This window comes from Rhipicephalus sanguineus, chromosome 6, assembly GCF_013339695.2.
Source record: "Rhipicephalus sanguineus isolate Rsan-2018 chromosome 6, BIME_Rsan_1.4, whole genome shotgun sequence".
NCBI classification, from domain to species: Eukaryota; Metazoa; Arthropoda; class Arachnida; order Ixodida; family Ixodidae; genus Rhipicephalus; species Rhipicephalus sanguineus.
This window is the reverse complement of record NC_051181.1, coordinates 159401534-159419964: the sequence shown is the minus strand read 5'-3', so window position 1 is coordinate 159419964 and position 18431 is coordinate 159401534. Positions and strand designations below refer to the sequence as shown.

At 42.4% G+C, this 18431-nt stretch overlaps 1 protein-coding gene across 1 annotated transcript; it reads left to right on the top strand.

Moving 5' to 3' along the window:
• Nucleotides 1-96: 96 nt before the first annotated feature.
• Nucleotides 97-14391, top strand: LOC119396899 (WASH complex subunit 1-like). Its single transcript, XM_037664266.2, is given in 7 exon segments — nucleotides 97-612; nucleotides 1435-1727; nucleotides 2359-2576; nucleotides 4500-4657; nucleotides 4659-4774; nucleotides 7038-7185; nucleotides 14125-14391. Coding segments are annotated over 7 exon segments (1383 nt in total). The 5' UTR covers nucleotides 97-378; the 3' UTR covers nucleotides 14341-14391.
• The last annotated feature ends 4040 nt before the right edge of the window (nucleotides 14392-18431 follow it).

Below are 18431 nucleotides of genomic sequence, written 5' to 3'. Positions count from 1 at the left end.
CAGTAGATAACGTTATAAAACGGCAAAGATAACTAGAATTGAGATAACTTGTCGACTCAGTATGAAGGTATGAACATGAACAGTATGAACACGTCACGTGGTCTTACATGGGAGGGCGGGGAGGTTTGTGAGGTGCGTGTTCTCGGGAGGACGATCAGCATGTGATCAGGATGTGATGTATTGTTTCCCCGCTTTGCGTGCGTCAAACATAGTTCGGCAGTGTAGTGCGGCCAGTTGCTAGTAGGTGTTTTCAGCTTTCATGCAGAGCATCAAAATAGCCGCCGCTCTTGTAAGCGTGGTGCTGGGGCTGCCCGTACGTCAGCAGGGTTTCCGCTCTCTGATCGAAGTTTCGGCTGTCGTCCCGGCGTGTTTTACAGTATGAAGTTTCAGCCGTACGAAGCACGTTTAATACCGCCGGACCTTCGTCACGATGAGTGCATTCTACAAGTGGCGGATAGTCTCGATCACCTCAGTAGAGTCGCCAACACAATTCTGGACGGTCTGCAGGAACGATTGAATGAGTATAAAGGCCGCCTCCAGAGCATTCAGAATCGTGCGGAGTTGGCGAAGGCCAAAATTTCTGCCATACGTGGCAGCAGCAAAGCGACAAAGGTAAGTCATAGGTGGTTGCATGTTCTGTACCGTCCCGTCTCCACTGAGTTGGGCAATATGCGCGTGACACCTCGTTGAATTTGAGGCCAGTAACGGCAATGTGTGTAGTATTGAGCATAGAGCAGGGGAGAGGCGACAATGTCCTAATAAAGAAAAAGTATCATGCATAGTCTTCAAGCAAAGCATGTGGGACACGTCAAAATTTCATCTTTTTCTAGCCCAGGCATGGCTGTTGAAACAGTAGTACAACTTTCGCGCGCCTCTTCGAAAGCCTCATGTTGCACAGAGACATTCAAACAAATTTATATATATATATATATATATATATATATATATATATATATATATATATATATATATATATATATATATATATATATATATATATATATATATATATATATATATATATATAGTTAACCACGGAACACCTTAACCTTGAGCATCATCTTGCTTACTACAGTAGTAGCATGCACGAGTTGGTTGTGGCTCACGACAGCACAGCATGCGAATAATGGGAGAAAAGGATAGAGTAGAGGAAAGAAGGCTGCACTCTTTCCCCTTCTCTGTCCTTCTTTCCCATCATCCACATGCTGTGTTATACACCGTCATGGTCCATCTTGCTGTTTTAGAGTTGAGGTTGGGAGGGGTCCAACACCTCTCGTAATTTTTATTGTTTGTGCTTATGTTTATAATGTACACATGCATGCACACGCACTTACATATAGAGGTCCTGTACAGTGGACACCCCTCCCTAATTAAATCCCGGCTATGCCTCTGTTGCTGTTGCACTGTGCTTCATTACTGCTCATGTTCCTGCAGGTTTTCTCCAGTTACAAGTATCCTGCTAGTGATCCAGAACCTGCTCAAGAGCTGCAGGCCTCTCTGCCAGCTGTACCGTTCCAGCCAAGTCACTTTCGTGTGCGAAGTCAACACTTGGCCCCTGATGAGCGACTTCTCAAAGAGAAATTACAGTTCTTCAATGTTCGTCCACCTGCCAAGGCTAACTCGACTGCCACAAAGCCTGCCTGGCAGAATGAGGAAGGCCTTGGCAGGTTGCCAGAAAGCACAGAGAGCATCGGAAGCTTGCTTTTGTTCAACACGGGGGATAACCCGTAAGGAACGTTCAGTATAGCATTTGCCATTTACATGTTGCTCTGCACGGAGATAATATGAGCACTGTGGCTTTACATTGTCTTGTGTACCTCCTATGAGTAATTAACAAAATTGTAATTAACCATTTGCATTCCGTTTTTGGTCCCCACCCGACAACACAACTTGGGCGCAGCAGTCTGTTGTCATGCAGTGCTGGACAAGCTCTTTCGTTGTTGATCCATGCATGTGTTTGCTCACTGCATTATGCCCCATCTTTTAAAACAATAAGTAAACTACTTCTACTTGAGCTTTGCTTTTTTTAGTTTCGGACTGGAATGGACGGAAGGTGGGTAAAGGTAAAGGACACCAAAGGGCTAATGAAATATTGGGAACACAGCAATGATTATGTCAACTTACGCAATGGTAATATGGCTAACAATCACTGTGAATGTTGAAAATTAGGCAATCGGACAGGAGCTCTTCTGCCTACACTGTAGCCACTACACAACCAAGAATGCAAGCGTGGGAAATGATAAATTATTGCAATTTTCTTTTATTATGAGCTTATTGATTGAGTTACTGTTGATTGCAGTATGGCCGCAGTTCTAAAGCCATGCAGGAAGAAGCTGAATGCCGTGCCTATGTTTCCAGGTACACGAGGTATGTACAACATGACCCGCTCGGTGAAGCCAAGCGAACAGCAGCTCGAACAGAAGAGGCACCGGCAGGACCAGGGCTTCTTGGGGCAGCTCCAGCTTCTATGAGTGGTACGGGACAGCGTGGTGCACCGCAGGAGGCCTTCCTGTACAGCCCAGGCATGGGTCAGGTACCACAAATGGACGCGCCTGCGGCCCTTCCTCATTTGCCAGGTGAGGGTGTTGGGGATGTCTGTCACAGTTCCAAATGGGCAAGCTTAAGCTACGAGTGAATGCACTCTAGGTGGTGTACGCGCATGACACCACCAACAGCTTTTCAGGCTTTTCCAGAGTTTGGTGTGCACATTGTTGCCGTGGTGTTCAAATGTAACTTTTTATTTATTTATACAAGTACCTGCAGCGCCACGAGGACATTATTGCGGGGGAGGGGGGCAACCCGAAAATACAAGGAAGCAATTGTGAATGTTTGGTATCCATTGATTTCAGCCACAACTTCGACTTGGAAAATTTTGTGCTACGGAGCCAACTCTGTTTTTCAGCTAAAAAACAAGACATTCTTGACAGCAAGCACCGATGAGTGCAGCATGGAAGAGCCATTGTCTCTAAGATTAGCACTTCGCAGGCAATTTGGGCAACAGCAGGTCACTGTCCTGGAAATCATGCAGAACTGTCACATTTGCAGTATTTCAACAAAGTGTTAGAAGTTGAAAAGCGTGAAATAAAAGTTAAATGCTTGGCGCATTGAACTTTAGCATGCTTTACCATGAGCCATAACACATTGCAAATCCTTCATACTGCCTCTCATGGGTTTACAAGGCTCTTTGGTGCCATTACTATGCCATCAGTAGACCTACAATTTTTACTCTGCATGGCATAGACTCCTCTTAACATCCAGTGACCTGTAATACAAGGTCCAGTAAGAACATTAACAAAAGAATACATGTTGCTGGTAGCCAGCCTGTCAACCACAGAACAGGATGACCACGCAGGTTTTTCAGCTCCATACAGGATTGGCATAGCCAGGGTGATCCCAGAATTTTAAATCCAAAGCATTTCTTTGCAAACCAAAGGCACTTTGATCATTTCTATATCTAACCGCCTACACATCCGAGGACATGAATGTATGGTGAATACAATTAACAGGTTATGACATGAATAACATGAGATGCCTGTTACTTTACGTCGTGAAACCCTTTCTCTCAGTCACGTGTGGCGTATACCTGCGTGCCACAGCCTGTTAAATGCGGGTATTCGCCACACGATTCACAGTCTATATAAATCCAGGAATAGTGAGCATAGACTTTGGAAATCTTTACGCGATAACCTTAAGGATCCCATGTCATAGAAAATTCATTGCCGGCATCTGTGGCGTTGTCGGTGAGCAAACATTCCCAATAGACGCAAAGAATAAAATACTCAGTTTGAGCTGTAATCAAGCCCAAGGGCATGGGAGTCGAGTATGCTACCACAGAGCCATGCCAGTGCTTGAAACTGCTTAGGAAAAAAGACACCATACAGGTGTCATGTCGGGGCAATGCCAGTTGTGCTTGCACTGTTGGCTATCCACTTTCACAGCGATGTAATAAACATTACATATGTACTCCTGACTCGGCAAGCTGTATAGTTGACCCCAGAGGAATACGGCAACGACCACTACTTACGATATGAACATCATCGCACTGCAGCGTGCACTTTGTTTCGATAAAACTGACGTCCGTGCTCTTATACAGGTGTCAACGTTACATTGGACTATAAGCTACTTTTTAGGTGTCCATGTAGTCGGCGTGCCTGGTAAGCCCACGATACTTCCACAACTACTCAATTTACACAAAGATGTCGATCCACCTCGTAACATGTGGCTCAAAGCAAAAAAAAAAAATGCGGCATAGGCGGATACTCACTGACTGCTTCGCATGAAATCGATTCCCACAATGCGTGGGATCTGCCAGAATTTTTTTCACATTATTTGATGCATATGTGTGTACACACACATGCAAACATGTGGTCACTGTTAAAAGAAAGGTCGTCACTGTTAAATCCCATTATGCCATCTCGTAGCTTGTGTGTTGCTTTGAAACAATTTGATTTTGTTTGGTAGTCATTATTTGCTCAGCTCTTTTGGTGGCACTTATGCAGGCATAGCTGACGACCTGTCCTACTCGGAAGACTTGGGACCATCTATTGCACCGTCATGGCTTCCAGAACTGCCTGAAGTGCCAGCTGATGGCTTTGGGGATGTTCCACCACCTCTCCCTGAAGTGGATTCTGGTGACTTACCACCTGCTGGATGCCACTTCTGAGCCTGTAGTGGACTGTCCACCCCCCCTGGAGCCAGATGAGGTGCCAGAGGTGCAGTCTGAGGAGGCTGCACCTCGTCAAGATGCTGCGAGTGCTCTAGAATCAAGTACCAGGCGAGTGTTGGACTCTACGATGCACTATTAGGCGCAGGTGCATGGATTAAGAATTAACCAGCGATGCTTGTTTTACACTTGTATGTGTGATGCTAGTCAGGCACAGAAAATGCACCGTCAGTTTCACAAGTCTACAGGATGTAGGTTTTTCATTAAATCAGCTCTTACACCGTTTCAATGAAATAATATAATATTTGGGGTTTTACGTCCCAAAACGACAATATGGTTATGAGGGATGCCATAGTGGAGGGCTCCGGAAATTTTGACAATCTGGTGTTCTTTAACGTGCACCTAATTCTATGTACATGGGCCTCTAGCATTTCACCTTCAGTGAAATTCAGCTGCCATGACCGGGATTTGATCCCAGTGACCTTCAGGTCAGCAGTTGAACCCCATAACCACTAGACCACAGCAGCAGGGTCTCCGTTTCAACATGCCAAACGCAGTTGAAGCACTCTCTAATGCTGTTCTGGCGGCGATGCGTTCTGTGGACTCGAAAATCCTTGTTAGCCTGCATGGAAATTCAGCAATACCATGAAATCTGTCTGTCATGAATTTTATGTTAGCGAATACACATTTAAAAAGAACACACGGACTGCCGTTTGACAAAGGACAGATTGTGAAGTTGAGCTGACATATTTGAGCCTTAATATAACGAAGTTAGTGATGTAGCAGGCATTTTTGTTACTGTTTCTTGCTCCCACTGAAATGCATGAATTTTCACCCTTGTATAAACAAAGTAGTTTTGTGTCACAGTTTCAATACAATGATGTTTCAGCAAGCACAAAAAGAAAAAGTAGCAAATTTGGTGACAGCTAGTTTGTTTCAAAGAACTATAAAATCTTTGTATTAAAATACCGAGTGATAAATTTCATCCGAGTTTAAAAGCTGGTGCTTTGTTGAGAGCCATAGAGAAAAATGTTGAAAAGCACCAGAGTGACACTGGAAGCATGCATTCTAGAACCATACTTTATTAGGCAATGTGGTGATAAGTGCATTGTCTAATGAAGTACGGTGATAAGTGCATCAGTGACACATCTATTTCACTTTTAAAAAATGGAATTAGACATGATAGTTATGTCCCAAGTTTATTGTTTGTAAAAAGCACTGGAGGTAGTACACCCTTTTTATCACAGGATAAAACCCAGCAGTAAACTATGCAGTCGACAATATTGGTCATGGTCCACTATTTTCAGTGGTACCTTTTGTCACATGTCCAGTCCCATAAGTCCACAAAGCCTGATGGTTTTCACGGTTGCTTGACACAATTAATGGATAACATTGCCAGATGTTGGTTTCATATTCAGCAGAAGCATCTGCATGGCACCTGCTGCAGTGATGGTGATGGCAGAGTGAAAAAAAAAAAGAGTTTTTTCCTCTCTTTTGAAGGATTGTGGCAGATGAAGCTGCTCTGGGTAAAGTATGTTGCAGCGAAAGGCATGGTGATTTAATGTGGTGATAAGACACAGATTCATTTCATTTGTTGCACAGCCTTAAATGTACAAAGGCTTTACGTAAGGCAGGGGCAAATACAGGGTAGTACAACTCTGTTAGTGAAGAAAGTACAATGCTGCGTTTATATAGTTCCGAAATACCCACTGCACACTGTCGTTTCTCAAGCATTTTATTGAAGATGATTGTGTTTAACCTGCAGAGTCTGTATGAGCAACTCGTCATGCTGTAGTGCATTATGCCCATTGTGAATGGCAAACATTTGTGCTTGACTCGCATATGTGACCCTGCACAGTTGACGACACAAAATATTAAATACGTATTGTGATATACAAGTGGTGACTGTTCAGTTGGAGTCAAATAAAACAGCATTCAATTTGTTCTTCGAAAGTTAAAGGTACTTGCACACTTCTAGAAAATGGAACTTTTACCTTAGTTCTCTGTTGTGAAAATCAACCTTTTTCTGTGAAATTGACAAAAATTGTGATTAAAAGAATACTTTATTAGACTAAACTGTGTCTGTTTAATAATGACTGTGATTGCTTGCATAATTTTTTACTTCGGAAGCCTTGGAATATGAAGACTAGACAAGAAAAATACAAACAGGACTGATGCAGTGTTCATGTGCAAATGTCTTTATTGTCCATTTGTTTGCACCATTCATTATCTTGAGTGAAAGGCAACTAGCCTATCCTTAAAGTTTTGCTGCCTCGTAGTTTCTTATACCCGAATGATAGAATCGCAACTGCTTATGAGAAACTGAACACAGTAGCGAGTAGGTGATGGCACTAATCTGATTGACACCTTGCAGGTCGAGCAATGCAGAGACACGTGCAGAGTTGTCGCTTCCCGTCACGGAAGATGGCAGTGCCCGCGCCAGCCTGCTGGAGTCCATTCGGCAGGCCGGCGGCAAGGCAGGCCTCAAGAGTGCACGTCGTCCACAGCAACAACGCAAGCAGGTGGAGCAACTCCCTATGTGCTTTGTTTACATTGTAGTGGCCTGCATTAATATGGCACCAAGTTGCCTTTCCCATTCTCCTTTTGTTTGATTCAGAAGCATGTACTTAGCAGTGTTGAGAGTTGTACTAAATATATAATCTACTATTTACTACTAGTTTAGGTACTCTTATGTAAGGGTCACAATTCTTGACCGTCACAGCGCACACTTTTTTATAATATTTTTAAGACAGTGTCCTCCTAGTGGTCTTTATGGGGTCTCGAGAAAGAGCCACTCTCTGAACAAATGGCCACAGTATACACCGTTCTACTACAAACACGTGGCATTTATTAACAGCTTTTACATAATGGCAAGCTCACCAGCTCAGTCTAACAAATAACTGAAGTACCTTGCCAAATAACTCGATATAATGCCAATAAAACACACAGAGAGCATAACACACGCAAACAACATAACACATACAATGTACCGCGAATGGGGCGTCACCGACGTCCGACTCACCACGGGAGTCCACGGGAATGAGCCACGGTTTCGTACCCACAGACCTCCCTGAGAGCCGACCATCACCGACCATACCAAGCCCCAAAAAGAAAATGAGCTCTCCTCCTCATGGCCCTGCATAACCTCACTCCTGCCAGGCTGTCAGCTGTCTCTCAGCGGCAGCAGAGCTAACTACTAGGGGTGTGCGAATATTTGAAATTTCGAATATTGTTCGAATAGTGTTTGCTTTTCGATTCGCACTGGAACTTTACTATTCGAACTATTCGAGCTTCCCAAAAACAAATACAATCAACGTCCAATTGAAAGTGACTCCTTCAAATTTTTAATATGCTTCACCTCATTACACGCTCGTATTGCGGCAAAGCTGCCTTTCAAGCTCCGTTGCAGTCGAACTTTGCCAAGACGCATTCAACGTCCGATTGGAAGTGGTCCCTAGATTTTCAATATGCTTCGCATCATCACACCCCGGTATTGCGGCAAAGCTGCCTTTCAAGCTCTGCTACGGTCGCAAATGTATTAAGTCAAGAAAATGCTGGTTCCAACATGGAGATCAAAGATGTGGCAGAGGTGGGGGCTCAATTAATGCTGTTTTGGACCTGAAATTTGGGCAGGAAGTCCGAAAAATTGGAAGCTGAAGCTTTTTAGCATCCAAAATTTCAGATGTTCTTATATATCGACGTCTATGAGGCAGATTTGGAACTCCGGACTTGAAGGGAGCACACCCTTGTCTGCCACTTTAGTTGGGATTCCACAGAAGTTGAGAGAGGAGGAGAGGCTGAGGAAATGGCATCTTTGCCTATCACGTGTAATGTGTTGTCGGCAACACTTCGGTTGCACCAAATCATGTACATAAATACAATTCGGCCTCTACATTGCCTCATTCTTGATAAGACAACTATGAAACACCACCCTGTCAGTGCTTCATCAACCTAGCGAAAAGAAACACTTTCATGTTGCTATCTCATAAGGATATGCTTAGGAATCCTCTAACTCTTTTTTCTGCAATTTCGCTTCGAAGTATTTGAAAAACATTCTCGAAAAATTCGAGAAATATTCGAAAAATATTCTATTCGATTTGCACTCACACTTCAATATTAGAATTCGCTTCGCACCCAAAATTTTGCTATTCGCACAGCTCTAATTAGGCTAGCAGTGACGCGTGGGCGGCGAGAACGACTTAACAAGCACCCCCACATCTTCCACCCGCATTCTGTAACAGAGTATGACAATGCCTGATGTCCAATTTTTGACGAAAATATGGACCAATTCCAGAGGCAGTGCAGTCTAACAGAGCATCTTACCGAGTCAGATGACTTCAACTACCTACTGTGCTCACTTGCATACTATCAGTGTTCATTAGCACAGACTAATCTGTCTAGCGAATTGACAAGACTGCATAGATTGGACAATTTGAATAATATACAATTTATCCAGAGCTGTGAAGAGTGTCTACGAAATTGTTGCCACATGAACTTGTCAAAACAAGTTAATAATCCAAGCTATGATCTTTTTCTTTTTGCAACAGGATAATCATAAGAAAATCATATAATTCGATTGTTCCCTGCAATCCATTACTTTGCTTTACTTGTTACAATTTTAAAAAACAATACTGAGAGTACATATTAAGAAACAGCTTGCACATATTGCACAGATTTCATCGAGGTCCTTGCACAAATCAAGGGTCCCAGTGCATTCTTTTATTTTGGAACCTTCAGCCATATATTACTTTACCTATATTTTCAATTTTCCAATGAATACAATAAAGAACCTATTTGTGAAGAAGAAAACTCCTTTGAAGTCAAACACATGCATGCACAAGTGCTCCACACCTGTGAACTTTCTTTCGTTGCCACTAAAAATACTCTTGTGTGTGCCAGAGAAAATGCCAGTAGCGTATGATGTTGCGATTTGGATTTGTGCTTCTGACAGCATGAACACTTCAATGTTTCTGCATATACAGGTTATTCAGGCCATGATGAAATACTCTTAGTAGGTGGAACATTCTTTGCACACTGGCCGGCACAATCTCTTACATGCGCAAGCATTTCTATGCCAACTCAACAAGAAAACTGTGTGTGTACATCCATTCGTCCCTCTGTCATGTAAGATGGATCGCTAAGAGAAATAAATGTATAAAATAAAATAAATTTCCTTGGCAGTGCTGGGTTTTGAGCCTAAGGTTTCACCCTAGGACAACATGTAAAGCCGACATGGAGCATTCTATGCATCAGGAAAATTCTGACTGCAAAAAATTTAATGCCAAACACTCGTTTTGGTGGTTACAGGATGTGCCTTTCGTGGGGCCATGCCAGATGCTGATGAATGTTAGAATATAAAAGATGCCATGCCAATGCCACCCGACAAGAATGTTCTGAGGAAGGCCACAGCTATATAGAGTTTTCCATAATAAAATTCTATGCTAGCACATCGCAGTTGTCTATACAACTCCCAAAGGAGATTCTGCGTGGAATTGTCTCGGGCAGTCTCTTGAGATTGTGAGCAGTGGTAGGAAGCGAATTTACTGATTTGTTTCTCTAAGGCATTACAGTTAACTTCTTATTCATATGTGTACCAGATCGGGCGGCATTTTGCATTCTCGAAGCAGAGTGGCAGTCTTATTTCAAATAAACGTTCGCAGGTAGCATGCTTCATTGCACTGCAGTGTTGGTTTTCTTCACTGCATTACACGGCTGTATTGCAGTGAAGCTTACTAAAGCAAATTCATCATTATGGAGTGCAAATAAGATCCCTACTGTGTGTGCCATCCATATCTTCAGACATGCACCTTGATCATTTTTTTTTCATCATGGCTTGCACTGCCGTTTACTGCGCTGTTTGACAGCATTTGCCGAGACAGTCTGTTAGGAGAAGCACTCTTGCAGGGGTGCAGTGCGGCACAGCATGCAGTATAATAAATGTGGAGGTGAACCGTGGTTTCATATATGCATTTCCAAGGGGTTGTTAAAAATGTGCAGTTTCGATCGTATTATGCAACCTATTGAGCAGACCCCACTCGCACCAAAGGGTATTACAGTAAAGCCTCATCATCACAAAGTCTCACCTGACACAGAAGTACCTTCAATATAATCCAACATATTATTCTATGATATTGGCAAGAACTGTTGTAATGATGAAGTGTTGTCGTTACACTGTTTTAGATATCTACCTTATTGCTTGTAATAATTTGCTGTAATTGTCCCATTACTTGCGCCCGTACGTGTACAGTGTGTATGCCATCAGTATGCCACCGTTGCCCTTCATCTTCTTTCACGTCACCATTCAGGTCTATGGTTCTGTATTTTCGCATACCGCCTTTTGTTTCGAAAGCATCATGTAAAAGGGAACAAAATGGCTCACATTGCAGAGCCTCTCAATAATGTTATTTATACAGTTTATCACAAAAGTTTATGGACTGCAGTACCTAAAAAAGCTGAGAATCTTCAACTTTGGAACAGAGCCTAATATATTCAGATCTTCAGCCTGTACTAGTATATGCAGGCAACGTAGCGTACAGTTAAAGGGACATTAAAGGCAAATAACAATTTATGTCAAAGTGAAAGCTCGATGTATGACAACTTCTAAAACGGCAATATTATCAACAGCAGTGCCCTACTTACCGAGAAATTAAGCTAAATGCATCACATGATGAGCGCCACAAGTGGGACATTTTCGAAGTGATCCTGATGACGTATGAGAGTCTGCCTACAATAAATCACTAGTAATCAAACTAGCAGCAATAAAAAAAGAACCTTCCGGGCATCAAAAGACGTAATAAAATGCTGTTTGTTCGTTTCCGTTTGATTCATGGAAAGAAGAACCTATGTGGCGTTGCCATGGGGAATGGCGCACGTGGTTCAAAGGTTCCGTTTTCGCTGAACTGCGCTTCACCCGGCGCCCTGCTTCGCTCACGTAGTCGCGTCTCAGTGGTAGTTTCGGGATCGCGTACTGCCGCGTGTGTTTTGCGCGCTCGTGAAAGTCGCTCTGACAGAAAGTTCGACAAAATGCCGCATGCATGTGATATTGCCGGATGCCCGAATGGTGCACAACGCCAGTGCTGCAGCAAAGAAACCGATGTGTCTTTTCACTGGGTGCCGCGGAATGAACCCTTATGCTCGAAGTGGCTTAGTGTCATGCCATTGCGCAGGTGTGCTAAACAGTCAAAAACTCTGCGTGTGTGCTCGCTGCACTTTCGTACTGAGGATTACAAGACCAACCACAACTTGGTCAAGGCTTTCAATGTGCCCATCCGAGCAAGTCTTTACCCCAGCGCCGTTCCATCAGTATTTCCCGAGTCCGAGAGTCAGCTCGTTGTCAAGTTTTCCATCCACATCCATTGCGGCGATTGCGGCAAGCTTCGATGACTTCGATGGCTGTTGTTGCTGCTGTGGGTCCCGCTGCTTTCGCTCTGCTGCTACTAGTGTCGGCGGCCACGCAGTAAAGGCAGGCAACGTTGGGCACGGCAGCAGTGACGTATGAAATTCTGATTTCAGGCGGGTGATTTGAAGTTCACTGACACGATGCGGACCACTAAAACATGATTTTATTTCAAAGTAAGCGCTTCCTTGGCGTAAAAGTAGCGCTACGAGGTTTCTGGACCGCTGCTTCAACAATCAACGTCGACTTAATATTTGCCTTTAGTGTCCCTTTAATCGACCTCATTCCAAAACTGCTTGGAAATTATACCACTGACCAGTTATCAGTAATATGTGGCTGACTATTCACACTTGTAAAGTCTTCTCGCATTACATTTGGTTTATGAGCCAAACTAAAACATAGGTATATCTATGGGGCTGTGCAATAATAAGTTAAACATAATTTTGCACAGAAGCACACAGATAGCTGTAAGTTCTGGAAAAAAAAATAATTGAAAAATTTGCCGCATGATAAAAGAATATTTGTTTCTTCGCGTTAGGGATTTCAGCTCAGCTGTCAGAAGTGCTCACTTGTAAGTTTGCTAGTAGGGCGACTTTGAAGCAGATGGGTTTCGACAGTGTGCTTGTCAAAACATGCACTTGAGCATTCTTAATTTATTGCCAGAAATTCTTTTCTCTTTTACCTAGAGAAAAAATACCTAAATTGCATTTGAAAGCACATGTTTGTGAGATTAAAATATTTAAACTTAGCTTCTCATCATTTGGCACTAAAGAGTGATATTTGGATGCTTTTTATGAAAAACTGAGGTAGGCATCTAGTGCACAAGAATGCCTAGTGAAGAAGGTGCCACATATTTGTGTGCTGTATGTTCTTCAACTCAGAAAGTGGAAATATTTTGCATTTTATTGTACCACATGTTGTATCGAAAAGACACTGTCCATAATTTGTGCTCATGATTGGATGCAGTTGTGGAAGTTTCCTTGTTTAGTCTCCATTAGCAAATCATTGTAGAAGTTCTTGTTTTCCAAGTGAAGTATGGTGACATGCCAACATGTCTTTTTAATGCCCAAGCATCATGAGTTTCATTATGAGCTAAAAGCGTGGATGAGTTATCTGTCTGTGATAGCAAGGGGGGGAGGGTCCTAACGTAAAAAAAAAGAAAAAAAAAAGAAAATGAAAATGGCATTTAAACACTCAAACTCTAGCAAAGAGTTCCAATACTGTAATCATTATGCCTGAGTTGCATCCATTGACGAGGTAAAAATTTTCCACATGCAAGCTAGTGTATTGAGGCACTTGATGTGTTTTCATTTTGCCACGAACGTATGATCCACACTAGCTCGATGTTACATGTGCATCTTTTGCTGCAACGATCTCCAAAATTCTTCTGAAATTCAGCTGATAGTGAATCAATATTCAGCATTATGCATAGGCATTCCAAGTTACTTCATCAATAAGGAACCCCTAATTTTTTATAGAGGTTAGTTTCCAACATGTTATGTTGGAGGCTATTAAGCACTTTCTCTCTTCTCTCGTACTGACAAGCACGCTGGAAGCTAAGCAAGGAGGGATGGCACGGGAGGAAGATGTTACGTCAGTGCACGCCACGCCTTTTAACGCATGTGATGAAATGTGGTCGCTCTCTCCCAATGTTATTTTTGTGCGTGAGTGTGGCTCACTGTGTAACGTTAGCAGACTATGGAGCGCTGCACTGGCACATGGTGGCACCCCGTGGCAAGAAGCACATCTGATCCAAATGTTGCACTTGATTTATGTCGGCTGTTGGCCACTAGCATGCTACCCACTGTTCAAAGTCAAACAGTGGGTGCTGGCGGCTCCAAAGCGAATGGGAACGGGCCTTTGTATGAAAAGAGGGCACCTGAGAAAATGACAACTTTGTGCTACGCTTGTAAACTCTTCTTGCTGCACACAACTGCAAGATTTGACTGAGACATTCATAGCAGTGTCTGCTATCCACAGGATCTGTTTTCTCACCAAGTCGGGGTGGTGGTTCAGAAATCACAACAACCAGCTAGGTTAGCTTAACTGAAATTTTCTATTGTAGGTTGCACCACCTGGTGGGGACCTCATGTCTGACCTGAAGAGCAAGCTGCAGCTGCGACGCAGGGGTATCTCGGGCGATACAGATCACACAAGCAAACCATCAGCTCCTGCTGAAGTCACATCGCCTTTGGACAGAGTGCTTGAGATGATCCCACCGCCTAAGGTGGAGTCTGAGGAGGCCAGCACCACGGACACAGAATGGAACGACTCGGACTAAATGGGGCTTTCACCAAATTAGCGGATATAGCGCTACTTGCTTGAAGGCTTTCGAAAAAAGCAGGCCAACTTGTTTTTTTTCTTTCTTCGGTAATCTTTTTGCATTGGCTTGGCAAATTAATTTGCATTGATTGGTGTTGTTTTACTGAAGTTGCTTAGTTACCTGCAGCAGCCATCTGAAAGGATCCAAGACTGTAGTGCGCATTTGAAATGGGGTCTGAACTTGAGCTTGCTGATACGGCTTCAATGGAAGAACATTGCAACGAATGGGACAAGAAAAAAGGACAGGACTAAATGCTGACAGCAAACAGGCATTGAACACACTCTATGAACACACAACTTTGAACACACAATGTGTGCTTTTTAAAAAATGGAAGAGAAGCAATTACCAAAAAAAGTGCATGCATCCTTAAGCGAGCACAAGACAAGAGCTTCGAATTGCTCAGCCACAGAGACAGTTCATTTCCTTGTCGGTTGGTCACATTAACTGATGGCGAGCTGATGTATGAAAGACCCTTGCAATGCATATTAAATGCCCTAATTTTGTGACTGCACACAGAGACCAGCGTGAAATATGTGTTTCATGAAAGATAGATTTGCATCCTTGTTCAGCACAAATGTGGTCAAATTACTGCCTATTTTTAACTTCATTGTTAGCATGCTCTCTACAGCTTTCCGACCCCATTTGTTGTGCTGTTTTTCCATCATGTGCACTTTTAATGCAGGTAAAGCTGCTGGAAGATGCCATTCTGTAGATAAATGATTATGCAGGAGGTTAAGACATAAAGCTTTGGGTAGTTGGTTTCTTTAGTTATGCAACTTATTCGTCGTGCTAAAATATATTGAAAAATGTCTATTTTATATTGTATTTTGTCTTTAACACTGTAAACAAGTCTTACAGCTATGCTGGATGAGCTGCTTGTATTTGTTGAATCAGTGCAGTTAACCAGCAAAACTCCTCACACTGAACTTGTAAAAACTGCTCTTCGTGTGCAAACTGAAGTTTCTGTTTGCGTTTTATACAAGCAAGTTGCTGGCGCATGCCATTCTGAAGTACACCAACTGAGGTGCCGGTTATCTTGCTGCTATTAGAGCAATGAAAAATGTATAGTTTCGGTTGGAGTACAGAGAATCTGGTTTAATTTTTTTTTTTCTGAAGACATGACTCACTGTAGTAATTGCATAGTAGTATGACTTGGTTTAAGTATTCTTGCTGTCCTAGAAAATTAAACACAGATTGTGCAAGAAAACGTAAGCAAGGCCTATATACTTTTGTACAGCTTCCAGTGCAAAATAGAAGTGCCTGCTGCATCACAACCAAAGCTGTCCTCGGCATACAGCTCCTTTTGTCACTTTTTCCGTTTCTGAATTTTTTTTAGGTTTGCTGTTCCATGCGTTTCATATTGTCATACGACTGAATTAAACTGCATTCATTACATACATGTGTTCTTTGTCTTTGCACTACCCTACAGTTATTCTAAAATATTGCTGAACTTGTTGGAAAGCATCAGAAAGGTGTGCAAATGGATTTTTGAATTGAATATTCAATTGTATGTGCTGAATTAGCCACCATGATGGTCAATATTCATGTGCTTGAGGCTGGTTTGATCTGTGTGCATCATCATGGAGTGCTGTCGGTGGATGTAGCTTTGCAAAAGCCCACTGACGACGGTGGGTCTCTTAAAAGTTTGTTTGTGTTGATTTAGGGTGGGTGATAACAGATTTATTGTAAAAGGTCATTGAGTGGTTCTACAAGAGGTACTGTCCTCAAACCGCAAGTAATGGCTTTGCTTGAGCACCCTTTTTTATTTATGTCGTGTGTGACTAACTGAAATCATCCGACTGCATTCCTCCTAAATGTGCAATGCAAGACATGAAAGCCAGAACACTTCGGCTAGTTGTTAAGCAAGATTTTCACCAACAAAGCATAACTACCTCGTGTTGCCACCAAAACAGTAGAGCGTTTAGCCAAACCACAGAAGGATACAGCGAACATTACACAATCTTTGATTTCCCATTTCTTCATTTTGCAGAGGTGCTCAGTTTAGAATCTGCAAGTCTCATGGTAGAATGCTGAGCAAAGACAGATTAATGTATTGCGTCTTTCCATATATCCACCCTGTCTGGAGCTGCCCAGTCCTGCTTTTTCAGAATGAATTTACCTGGTAATATGGGCAGTTTCCGTATAAATGAAAACTGTCCATATGGTAGCTGGTGCTCAAATGAAACAACTTATAGTTACTGGTTATCACAGTTACAATGAAATAATTTGTTCACTAGCTAGATCTTTACTGCAACCACTTTACACTTGAAATTGGGACATCTCGGCATAAGTTTTCCATGAAAAAAAAAATAATATTCCTTCGTCGACATTGTTTCAGAACTTCAAGTATGCATTAAGCAAGCTAGCCTAATGTATTGCTTCACTGTCTTAATTTATTACGAGTGAAAGTTTTAGTGCAATACAACTGTTCTCACAGACTTAACCACACAACTGGCAAGGCATGACTTGCAACCCCAAAAATGACCATGCTTGTACCCAAGGCCAAATACAAAGCCGATAATATCTACTTCCTGAAAGGTAAAGAATCAAGACATACGCACCAATTACATTAAGAGGAATGTGCAAGGACATTCCCTCCTTTGCAGTCACATTGAAGCTGCAGAGAGTAATTTGTGAAGCTCTACATGTTATGTATTTAGTTGTGGCCATATTTTTCATGACCAGCCCTCATTACTGCTAAAACAAACAATAATGTACTTTTTGGTATTTTAAGTACACTAGCAATTCAGCAGTAAAACTTTGCTATGGTGTCCATTTGACTGAATAAAAATCCCATGTGCTTTCTCAAGACACTAAGATGTTCTCCTTCTGTCCTAAAAATTAAAAAGAACTAAAAAATAATTCATTTGAATGAATATGAAATTGGCTAATTTCCAATAGTATGACAAAACACCTCATTTCAGGTGAATTTTAATTGTCCCACTCTTCGCCAGACAGTGTCAGTTCTTTGCTTATACAGACCATTGCATGTCCTGCACAAAGCCTGCAAAATTAACACCTAAATGCTGTACTTAAATGTGCTTTTGAATGTTAGTACATGTTAACCCTTTGCTGCCTGTCGTCGGGCCCCTCCCGACAACACAACACGGCCCTAGCAATTCATTGTCGGGCACTACTGGACAAGCTCCTCCACGGTTGATCCATGCGCGCTTTTTTCACTGCATTATGCATCATCTCTAAAAGAGTAAGTAAACTTCTTTTCCTCGAGTTTTGCTTTTTTAGTTTCAGACTGGAATGGACGGAAGGGGGTAAAGGTTTCGGATCGCAAAGGGCCAGTTAATGTGTTTAAAAGCCTTGCTTAACAAGTTTCTAAAGAACGCCATTTTTGCTATTTCCAGCACCTATATCCAATATTTCTGTACTATAACCAATTTACACCACAGCTGTGAACATATGGTATGAAAAGCACTTGCGTTGTCTGCGCCTGCAGATTTCAAATCTTTTTTAAGGCTATCGGAAATTACTTGCAAATGAGTGCCAAACAAACACAGTTACCTTTTTTTAGGCATTAGTGGTAAGGACTTGATGACTTAATTAAAAGAGGGGAGAAATTCATCTTTGAAGCAGCACTATTAGACTTTGACTAAGATGGTACAAACACACAGGACGAGCATGTTTTTACCTTCAGCGCTGCTTCAAGGATGCATTTGTACCAACTAGCCCAACTTTCTATTTTAGAGGGGAAAAATACTTGTCTAGATCTAGGCTAATAGTAGAGCTGCTGATTATGTGCCTCGGCTTTTTTCGTCCAGCGTCATCACCCATCATGCACACTGAACTACCTGCTGTGGTAACTTGCAGGTAAGGAGTTGCTCTGCAATGCTTAAGGATGCAGTTCAGATTCCAGGCCATGGCAGCTGCATTTTTGTGGGGCAAAAGGCAGGAACATCTGTGTGCTTAAATTCAGGTACACATTAAAGAATCCCAGTAGGTCGGAATTAATCCAGAGCCCCCCCCCCACTACAGCATACCTCATTGTCATATTCCGGTTTTGGCACATAAAACCCAGAAATTATATCTTGCTCACG